Source organism: Procambarus clarkii, chromosome 56, assembly GCF_040958095.1.
Source record: "Procambarus clarkii isolate CNS0578487 chromosome 56, FALCON_Pclarkii_2.0, whole genome shotgun sequence".
In the NCBI taxonomy this organism is placed as follows: Eukaryota; Metazoa; Arthropoda; class Malacostraca; order Decapoda; family Cambaridae; genus Procambarus; species Procambarus clarkii.
Window position 1 is genome coordinate 1,834,049 of NC_091205.1, and position 12,159 is coordinate 1,846,207.

The window sequence follows — 12,159 nt, forward strand, 5'->3', positions numbered from 1 at the left end:
GCTTTGGCTCTTTGGTCCCGCCTCTCAACTGTCAATCAACTGGTGTACAGATTCCTGAGCCTACTGGGCTCTATCATACCTACATTTGAAACTGTGTATGGAGTCAGCCTCCACCACATCACTTCCTAGTGCATTCCATTTATTAACTACTCTGACACTGAAAAAATTCTTTCTAACGTCTCTGTGGCTCATCTGGGTACTAAGTTTCCACCTGTGTCCCCTTGTTCGTGTCCCACCCGTGCTGAAGAGTTTGTCTTTGTCCACCCTGTCAATTCCCCTGAGAATTTTGTAGGTGGTTATCATGTCTCCCCTTACTCTTCTGTTTTCCAGGGATGTGAGGTTCAGCTCCTTTAGCCTTTCCTCGTAGCTCAATCCTCTCAGTTCCGGGACGAGCCTGGTGGCATACCGCTGAATCTTCTCTAACTTTGTCTTGTGTTTAACTAGGTATGGACTCCAGGCTGGAGCTGCATACTCCAGGATTGGTCTTACATAAGTGGTATACAGGGTTCTGAAAGATTCCTTACACAAGTTTCTGAAGGCAGTTCTTATGTTGGCCAGTCTAGCATATGCCGCTGATGATATTCTTTTGATGTGGGCCTCTGGGGACAGGTTCGGTGTGATATCAACCCCCAGATCCTTCTCTCTATTTGATTCTTGCAGGATTTCCCCTCCCAGATGATACCTTGTGTTCAGCCTCCTGCTCCCTTCGCCTAATTTCATCACCTTACACTTTCCAGAGTTGAACTTCAGCAGCCATTTTCTAGACCATTTCTCCAGTTTATCCAGGTCATCCTGTAGTCTCTGTCTATCTTCATCCGTCTTGATTCTTCTCATAATTTTTGCATCATCAGCAAACATCGAGAGGAATGAGTCTATACCCTTTGGAAGATCGTTCACATATATTAGAAACAGGATGGGTCCAAGTACTGAGCCCTGTGGGACTCCGCTGGTGACATCTCGCCACTCTGATGTCTTCCCCCTCACCGTTACTCGCTGTTTCCTGTTGCTTAAGTACTCCCTTATCCACTGGAGCACCTTCCCTTTTACTCCTGCCTGTTGCTCCAACTTTTTTAACAGCCTTTTATGGGGTACTGTGTCGAAGGCTTTTTGGCAATCCAGGAAAATGCAGTCGGCCCACCCTTCTCTTTCCTGCCTAATTTTCGTTGCCTGGTCATAAAATTCTATTAACCCTGTGAGGCACGATTTACCATCTCTGAACCCATGTTGGTGGTGCGTTACAAAGTTATTTCCCTCCAGATGCTCTACGAGCCTTTTCCTCACGATCTTCTCCAGCACTTTGCATGGTATACAAGTTAAGGAAACTGGCCTGTAATTCAGTGCCTCTTGCCTGTCACCCTTTTTGTATATTGGGACCACGTTAGCTGTCTTCCAACTTTCTGGTAAGTCTCCTGTTTCCAGTGACCTGTTATACACCATAGAGAGTGGCACACTTAGTGCTTCTGCACCTTCCTTTAGTATCCATGGTACTATCCATGGTACCATGTGTGTGTGTGTGTGTGTGTGTGTGTGTGTGTGTGTGTGTGTGTGTGTGTGTGTGTGTGTGTGTGTGTGTGTGTGTGTGTGTGTGTGTGTTTACTAGTTGTGTTTTTACGGGGGTTGAGCTTTGCTCTTTCGGCCCGCCTCTCAACTGTCAATCAACTGTTTACTAACTACTTTTTTTTTTTTTTTTTTTTTTTTCCAACACCACACACACCCCAGGAAGCAGCCCGTGACAGCTGACTAACTCCCAGGTACCTATTTACTGCTAGGTAACAGGGGCATTCAGGGTGAAAGAAACTTTGCCCATTTGTTTCTGCCTCGTGCGGGAATCGAACCCGCGCCACAGAATTACGAATCCTGCGCGCTATCCACCAGGCTACGAGGCCCCCCTGTGTGTGTGTGTGTGTGTGTGTGTGTGTGTGTGTGTGTGTGTGTGTTTACTAGTTGTGTTTTTACGGGGGTTGAGCTTTGCTCTTTCGGCCCGCCTCTCAACTGTCAATCAACTGTTTACTAACTACTTTTTTTTTTTTTTTTTTTTTCCCACACCACACACACACACCCCAGGAAGCAGCCCGTGACAGCTAACTAACTCCCAGGTACCTATTTACTGCTAGGTAACAGGGGCATTCAGGGTGAAAGAAACTTTGCCCATTTGTTTCTGCTTCGTGCGGGAATCGAACCCGCGCCACAGAATTATGAATCCTGCGCGCTATCCACCAGGCTATATCCACCAGGCTACTATCCACCAGGCTATATCCACCAGGCTACGAGGCCCCCCTGTGTGTGTGTGTGTGTGTGTGTGTGTGTGTGTTTACTAGTTGTGTTTTTACGGGGGTTGAGCTTTGCTCTTTCGGCCCGCCTCTCAACTGTCAATCAACTGTTTACTAACTACTTTTTTTTTTTTTTTTTTTTTTCCCACACCACACACACACACCCCAGGAAGCAGCCCGTGACAGCTGACTAACTCCCAGGTACCTATTTACTGCTAGGTAACAGGGGCATTCAGGGTGAAAGAAACTTTGCCCATTTGTTTCTGCCTCATGCGGGAATCGAACCCGCGCCACAGAATTACGAATCCTGCGCGCTATCCACCAGGCTACGAGGCCCCCCTGTGTGTGTGTGTGTGTGTGTGTGTGTGTGTGTGTGTGTGTGTCTTCTCACCTATTTGTGCTTGCAGGTGTTGAGCTCTGGCTCTATGGTCCCCACCTCTCAACCGTCAATCAACTGGAGTACAGATTCCTCAGCCTACTGGGTTCTATCATATCTACATTTGAAGCTGTGTATGGAGTCAGCCTCCACCACATCACTTCCTAATGCATTCCATTTATTAACTACTCTGGCTGTGTTAGGTAGCACCGTTATGTTGCAGCGAGTCTCCGGTACTCGTCCATTTTGTACTAACAAAATTTATTTTAATGTCTTTATGGCTCATTTGGGCAATTTCCACCTGAGACCTGACCTGAGATACTATTGTGTTCTCACCAATTTGTAGTCACCTAACAGTGCCTGGTGGACCGAGCGTTGACTCTTGTATCCCGCCTTTCTAGACATCGGTTGTCTATAGCAATGACTCCGGTGTGTGTGTGTGTGTTTGTGTGTAATTACCTAAGTGTAGTTACAGTATGCGAGCTACGCTCGTGGTGTCCCGTCTTCCCAGCACTCTTTGTCATATAACGCTTTGAAACTACTGACGGTCTTGGCCTCCACCACCTTCTCACCTAACGTGTTCCAACCGTCTACCACTCTGTTTGTGAAAGTGAATTTTCTTATATTTCTTTGGCATCTGTGTTTAGCTAGTTCAAATCTATGACCTCAGGAAATCTTCCCTATCGATTTTATCAATTCCTATTACTATTTTGTACGTAGTGATTATTTCATCTCTTTTTCTTCTGTCTTCTAGTTTTGGCATATTTAATGCCTCTAACCTCTCCTCGTAGCTATTTCCCTTCAGCTCTGGGAGCCACTTAGTAGTATGTCTGTCTTGATACCGTGTGTGCGTCTTAATTCCGCGTCTCCGGGACTCATCCAACATTATTCACATGGTGCTGCTCACGTGACACCACCCAACAGGTGGTGTTAGGAAGATGGGTTGATGATGGGAGGGCAGAGGAGGAAGATGGGTTGATGATGGGAGGGCAGAGGAGGAAGAGAAGATGTAGAGGCACAGGTGGAGTGAAAGTTTAGAAATGGGAAATATAGTAAAAGTTATGATAGGAGGCGCGCTGACCGCCTTGCTGACACGACGTGTGTGTGTTGTAGCTAAGTTTACTGTCTCTTGTCAAACAGCTGCGAGTGAATGTGAGGCTCCTCACATACTTCAGTACACATACGGATGTATATGTATGAATACTGTGTAGTTGTGGGGTAATTCCTCGCAGGGAGTATTGTGCTTTTTAATTTATTTAATTATTAATTTTAGTTTATTGAACTTTCTTCAATATTAAATTATTTCTTCAAGATGGACTGTATTTTAATATTTTTCTTGCTAGGTGTTTTACCTGAACTCAAGTAGAGGGGGGTTAATGGTACATAGTTTATACCATTATTGGTGAATATAAAAAAACTACAGTATAACGTGTTAGTACTATCGTAAAATTATAATGTTATATTGTAACTTTATATTAATTAGTATAAAAGATTATATTAGTAAGTTAATCACAGGCCTCAGCTGTATGGATGTGTGAGAGCTGATCCTCCAACACCATTCTTTGGTTGCCACAAGTGCTCCAGGAGCGAGGTTAATGGTGGCTGTTCAGAGTATGTAGATGTTAAAGCTCTCAGTAACTTCTCCCCCTTGAACCACACACCTGCGAAATGATTACAGAATACTAAACTGCATCCACAAATGTGTTATATAACGAGGAAACTTTATGTTACTAGTAAACCTTGCTTACCCTTGTGGTTGGTTTTTCTTTCCTCATAACCTGACTATGCGATATATAACTATAATTATAATGGCCAACATAAATTATGTTAAATTTTATTCTATTTGTAGACCGAATGCAATACTTCCCAAGGCAGTGAGATCTTCGCTTGATCGGAAACTTAGAGGTTCCTTTGTGGAAGGGTGTAAGATCTACTCGTGGCAATTTGAGCTGCTCTCTGTGTTGTGGCCTTTGGTTTGTTTACATTCAATGACTCAACTCGCTGCCTCCTCCTCAGGCGTCCGAAGAATAGGGGATCCTAATTTGTCTATTAAGATAAATGAGAGGTAACCTATACTTTTATTGATGAAAAATTAATAGATCCAGTCATCTAATAGATATTAGATCCAGTCATAGTGAACACTTTTTTAATATTTTTAATCACTAGACTGTTGTTGTAAAGATACGAGATGTGTTAAATGGGAGTTGGAACGTGAGGTCACAAATAGCCCCATTCTCTTTTTTTACTGTCTAACTAAAGTAAATTAATAACATATTATGACCGTTACTCTGTTATTATATATTAGTGTTTTATGTGTCGGATTTCCGACAGTAGCACTCAGATGCGTCCATACATATTTCGATCTTCTGTTAAAGGGTCATTATTATTATTAATATTATTATTATTAATACTAGCAGTACCCGGCCACGTTGCTGTATGCGTTGCTGAGCCACAGCAACCTTCCCTGTCCCCCAGTCCTCCCCACCATTACCCCCTCACCCATCTCCTCGGCCTCCCAACCATTCCCCACTCCACCATCCTCTCTTCCTTCCCACCATACCCTACTCCCCTGTCCCTTTGTCCTCCCCACAATTCTCCATTCCCCCATCCCCTCGTCCCCATCATCCCAAACTCCCCCGTCCCTCGTCCTTCCTCACCATTACCCGCTCCTTTGTCCCCTCATCCTCCCCACCATCTCTAACTTCTGTCCTCTTGTCATCCCCAATATTCCCCACTCCCTCGTCCTTTGCCTTCCCAAATGGTCTGATGTTCTCATCAGAAAATTGGGAACATCAAGTGATCTGATGTTCCCATCACTGAAATAAAAAAAAAACAGTTAAAAATGAAATGAAAATATGAAAAAAAAATATATATACTCACGAAATGAACGGTATGGTAAACAACACAGGTCAATTCCTACGCAATTCACACAAAATAATTACAATCAAAATGAAAATAAATAAAAATCTATGAAAATTCTATTTAACAATACAATCAGAAACGCTGAAATGGAATTGTAACATATTTATTATAGCATGTGTATTGCTCTTACATGCAACAGATGGCGCTGTTTTTCAAAAAAGCATAGTTTTATCGGTTACAGGTGCGGCATCTATACTTATACTAACGAAATGAATGGCATGGTAAACAACACAGCTCAATTCCAACACAATGTCACACATAATAATTAAATAAAAAATAAAATATATCGAAATCTATGAAAATAAAATATATCAATGTAATCGGAAACACTGAAAGGGAATTTGTGACATATTTAGTATACCGTGCATGTTGCTATTATGTGCAACAGATGGCGCTGTTTTTCAAAAACGTATGTTTTTATCTGTCACAGGGGTGGCATCGATATAGTAGGTATATGAAAAGACGCGCCTATTCGAATGCAACGTTCTATCAAAATTTCAAAGCAATCGGTGAAGAACATTTTGAGATTGCAGCATGTGTTGCCCTTACGTCCAACAGATGGCGCTGTTTTTCAAAAAAAGCATGTTTTTTCCTGTCACGGGTGAGGCATGTATATAATAGATATATAAAAAGACGCGCCTATTCGAATGCAACGTTGTGTCAAAATTTAAAAAAAATCGGTAAAGAGGTTTCAAAGATTTCCTTCACATGGAAAAACACATGAAAAACAGTTTTTCAGAAAAAACATGTTTTTTATCTGTCACAGACGTGACATCTATATAGTATGTATATAAATCCTGGCCGGAGGCGAATGGAACGTTGCGTGAAAATTTCAAAGCAATCGGTGATGAACTTTCGGAGATTAGCGATTTTGAACAAACGAACATCTCCTTTTTTATTTATATAGATTATTATTATTATTACTAGCAGTGCCCGGCCACGCGTTGCTGTGGCTCAGCAACGCGTGAGTGTTGCTGACTCACAGCAACCTTCGCTGTCCCCCAGTCCTCCCAACCATTCCCCACTCCACCATCCCCTCGTCCTCCCCACTATTCCCCACTCCACCATCCCCTCTTCCTTCCCGCCATGCCCCACTCCCCTGTCCCTCTGTTCTCCCCCACCATTCTCCATTCCCCCATCCCCTCGTCCCCACCATCCTAAACTCCGCCGTCCCCTCGTCCTTCCCCATCATTACCCCCCTCTCTTGTCCCCTCGTCCTCCCCACCATCTCTCATTTCCGTCCCCTCGTTATCCCCACCATTTCCCAATCCCTCGTCCGATGCCTTCCCAAATGATCTGATGATCCCATCAGAAAATTGGGAACATCAAGGGATCTGATGTGCCCATCACTGAAATATAAAAAAAGTTAAAAAATGAAATGAAAATATGAAAAATTAATTAAAAAACTAAGCAATACTCACAAAATGAACGGTATGGTAAACAACACAGCTCAATTCACACAAAATAATTAAATCAAAATGAAAATTATCAAAATCTTTAACAAATTCTATTTATCAATGTAACCAGAAACGCTGAAATGGAATTGTAACATATTTAGTTTAGCTTGTGTATTGCTCTTACATGCAACAGATGGCACTGTTTTTCAAGAAAGCATAGTTTTACCTGTCACAGGTGTGGCATCTATACTTATACTTACGAAATGAATGGTATTGTAAACAACACAGCTCAATTCCAACACAATGTCACACATAATAATTCAATAAAAAATAAAATATAATGAAATCTGTGAAAATAAAATATATCAATGAAATCGGAAACATTGAAATGGAATTCGTGACATATTTAGTATGCCGTGCATGTTGCTATTATATGCAACTGATGGCGCTGTTTTTCAAACACGTATGTTTTTATCTGTCACAGGGGTGGCATCGATATAATAGGTATATGAAAAGACGTGCCTATTCGAATGCAACGTTGTATCAAAATTTCAAAGCAATCGGTGAAGAACTATTTGAGATTACAGCATGTGTTGCCCTTACTTCCAACAGATGGCGCTGTTTTTCGAAAAAAGCATGTTTTTTTTCCTCTCACAGGTAAGGCATGTATATAGTAGATAGATAAAAACACGCGCCTATTCGAATGTAACGTTGTGTCAAAATTTCAAAACAATCGGTAAAGAGGTTTCAAAGATTTCCTTCACATGGAAAAACACATGAAAACACAGTTTTTCAGAAAAAGCATGTTTTTTATCCGTCACAGACGTGACATGTATATAGTATGTATATAACAATTTGTTTGGATGCGAATGGAACGTTGTGTGAAAATTTCAAAGCAATCGGTGAAGAACTTTCGGAGATTAGCGATTTTGAACAAACGAACATTTCCATTTTTATTTATATAGATTATTATTATTATTATTACATTTGTATTACAAAAAGTTTTCCCGTCACCTCACAGGTCGCTCGGTTCCCTCACTGTTGTCAGTGATTTCCACCCCCTGGTTGCTCACTCTTCCCACTGGTGGCTTCCCACACTAACCGTCACTGGTTTCTCCTCACTTACCTGACTTGTGTGCATGAGGCACCTTGAGCACCAGTGTGAAGCACCGTCACTCTCATACTGTCCCCTAATGTCCTTATGAACGTCACTCACATACTGTCCCATAATGCCCTCATAACCGTCACTCACATACTGTCCCATAATGCCCTCATAACCGTCACTCACATATTGTTCCATAATGCCCTCATAACCGTCACTCATATATTGTCCCATAATGCCCTCATAACCGTCACTCACATATTGTCCCATAATGCCCTCAAAGCCGTCACTCACATACTGTCCCATAATAGCGAGTCCTTGTTGGTTTCAATCATGGAATTAACGTGACACTTGCTAGAATGTTTTATGAATCATTTATACGCTCTGTGATTGACTACAATGCTCTACATCTCACACTGTATACTGACAAAGAGCTGAAATCTCTTGAATTTTTGCAAAATGAAGCTATGCGTCTCATCCTTGGGGCTCCAAAGTCCACGAGAATAGTTAATATTAGAGCAGAGTTAAAATTACCTACTATAAGTGAGAGAATTTTGTCTATTAGCACAGTTTTCGGCGTGAAGGCATTGAATAGATTTAGACAACACATGAAGTTTCAAGCTAAACTTTCTAATATGCTGCACTCACCTGAGGTCTATAGAAGAAGAACGAAATCTGATTATGTATTTTGATTCTACAAGGTAGCCAATTTCATCAAAATATTAAATATTTATCCAACACAATTAATGATTAATCTAACAATTACTCCATGGGATAACTGGGATCTATCAGTTGATTTTGTAAATGCACCCAAGAAAGATAGTATGCACTCTACATTATTAAAACAGTTAACACTGAAAAGCATCACTGAAAGTACTCAGAGTATGGGTAACGATGTGTATCAGTGCTATACCGACGGCTCTGTAAAAGAAGGTGGACGATGTACCGGATGTGCATGTAATATATTTGAACAATCTTCTCTCGTACATACAGCAATGAAGCTCGTCAATGACTGGGCAAGTACAACTCAGAACTTGCAGGCATATACCTTGCCACTAAATTTTTAAAAGACAAAGGCAGTGGACTTATATACTGTGACTCGCAGAGTGCACTCCTGGCATTGAACTCACATAGTAGTGACACCCAGAAAATAGTCAGTGATATTCGAATGAATGTTTTAGCTGCTAAAGAAAACAGATTTGAAATTAAATTCCTATGGATACCATCACATGTTGGTATCTCAAGGCATGACACTGTTGATATGCTTGCAAAGACAGCCTGTAGAAAACCAGTGGAAGATATAGATATGGGTGTTTCATTAGCAGTGACAAAGAGAATACTTAACAAATATCTAATGAAAATCTCACCGACCTAACAAAATCACAAAAACCGCAAAGTTGTAGCATTAAATATTATGATAGATATCGTGAGGAGACATTCACATATGGGACTAATAAAACAAGAACCCGGCAATGTGATGTTATAGTGGCCAGAATACGCCTGGGATATAGACGTATCTGGCAGCTTTCTCAAAACCCAAATGTCGAGTACACAATGTGTCAACTTTGTGAAAGAGAAAACATGCACTCTCTTGAACATTATATTGTAGAATGTCTCATATTTACTGTCTTTCGCCCTCCTGGGCTAAGGTATGCTGAACTGTGTAATTACTATATGAGTACTGGAACACTTGATGATATATTGGAATTGTACCCAACATTAACCATGTAATGTATCAATTATACAATGTATGAATGTGATGTAATTATATAATCTGAGCTTGTAAAAGCTCCTTAATCACCTTCAGTGATTAAATGCTTAATTGCACACTAATTTCTCTATTAGCTATCTTACCCTTTAAGAGTAAAAGAGACAAATGTATGTGAATGCATGTGTGTGTATATATGTATAAGTAAGTATATGTGTGTGAGTATGTATATGTATGTGTATAAAGTATATATGGAAGCTGATCAGAATTACATTTCACTTTGTAAATGCACATTAATGACACTATGTAAAAAACACACCGAACACTTTAAAAAAGGGCATTCGTAAATCTGTGTATCTATGTATTTACGTATGTAGGTTAGCTTAGCATTTTAAAAGCACCGAATCACCTTCTGTGGTTGAGTGTTCAATAAACCCTTGAACTATATGTTTAACACTTCTCTAACCCTGTCCATGGAGGACAGAAGAAAATGTATATATGCTGATTACTATTGTAAATGTGTGGCCACGTCTGTGGTAGAAAAAAATGCCCTTATAACCGTCACTCATATATTGTCCCATAATGCCCTCATAACCGTCACTCACATATTGTCCCATAATGCCCTCATAACCGTCACTCACATATTGTTCCATAATGCCCTCATAACCGTCACTCATATATTGTCCCATAATGCCCTCATAACCGTCACTCACATATTGTCCCATAATGCCCTCATAACCGTCACTCACATATTGTTCCATAATTCCCTCATAACCGTCACTCACATATTGTCCCATAATGCCCTCATAACCGTCACTCACATATTGTCCCATAATGCCCTCATAACCGTCACTCACATATTGTTCCATAATGCCCTCATAACCGACACTCACAAATTGTCCCATAATGCCCTCATAACCGTCACTCACATATTGTCCCATAATGCCCTCATAACCGTCAATCATATATTGTCCCATAATGCCCTCATAACCGTCACTCACATATTGTCCCATAATGCCCTCATAACCGTCACTCACAGGCATGCACCATGTGGAAAAATATGAGTGAAACGAGATATGTTTCTAATATCCCGGTGGGGGAGTAACCTCCAGTCCTGCTATCACAGACTACGAACACTTATCACACACTCCAGTGACTCCCCACCCCCCGACTCCAGTGACTCCTCCCACCCGTCTCCAGTGACTCCCTCCACCCGACTCCAGTGACTCCCTCCACCCGACTCCAGTGACTCCCCCCACTCGCCTCCAGTGACTTCCCCCACCCGACTCCAGTGACTCCTCCCATCCGACTCCAGTGACTCCCTCCACTCGACTCCAGTGACTCCCCCCACCCGACTCCAGTCACTCCTCCCACCCAACTCCAGTGACTCCTCCCACCCGACTCCAGTGACTCCTCCTACCCGACTCCAGTGACTCCCCCTACCCGATTCCAGTGACTCCCCCCGCCCGACTCCAGTGACTCCTCCCACCCGACTCCAGCGACTCCCCCCACCCGACTCCAGTGACTCCCCCCACCCGACTCCAGTGACTAATCCCACCCGACTCCAGTGATTCCTCCCACCCGACTCCAGTGACTCCTCCCTCCCGACTCCAGTCACTCCCCCCACCCGACTCCAGTGACACCTTCCACCCGACTCCAGTGACTCCTCCCTCCCGACTCCAGTGACTCCCCCCACCCGACTCCAGTGACACCTTCCACCCGACTCCAGTGACTCCCCCCACCCGACTCCAGTGACTAATCCCACCCGACACCAGTGACTCCTCCCACCTGACTCCAGTGACACCTTCCACCCGACTCCAGTGACTCCCCCCACCCGGCTCCAGTGACTCCTCCCTCCCGACTCCAGTGGCCCCCCACCCGACTCCAGTGGCACCTTCCACCCGACTCCAGTGACTCCCCCCACCCGACTCCAGTGACTCCTCCCTCCCGACTCCAGTGACTCCTTCCACCCGATTCCAGTGACTCTTCCCACCCGACTCCAGTGACTCCCACCCGACTCCAGTGACTCCCCCCACCCGACTCTAGTGACTCCCCCACCCGACTCCAGTGACTCCCCCCACCCGACTCTAGTGACTAATCCCACCCGACTCCAATGATTCCTCCCACCCGACTCCAGTGACTCCTCTCACCCGACTCCAGTGACACCTTCCACCCGACTCTAGTGACTCCCCCAACCCGACTCCAGTGACTCCCCCCACCCGACTCCAGTGACTCCCCCCCACCCGACTCCAGTGACTCCTCCCTCCCAACTCCAGTGTCTCCCCCCACCCGACTCCAGTGACACCTTCAACCCGACACCTGTGACACCTTCCACCGGACTCCAGTGACTCCTCCCACCCGATTCCAGTGACTCCCCCTCCCGA

General features: G+C 43.4%; 1 protein-coding gene across 1 annotated transcript in view; it reads right to left on the minus strand.

The window, feature by feature from the left end:
- LOC138353046 (paternally-expressed gene 3 protein-like) overlaps positions 1 to 8,373 on the minus strand; it is a 77,086-nt gene extending 68,713 nt beyond the window's left edge. Inside the window, exon 1 of the mRNA XM_069305684.1 lies at positions 8,092 to 8,373. Within this exon, the coding sequence (XP_069161785.1) occupies positions 8,092 to 8,373 (282 nt within the window). The remainder of the gene's footprint in view (positions 1 to 8,091) is intronic.
- Positions 8,374 to 12,159: the final 3,786 nt, after the last annotated feature.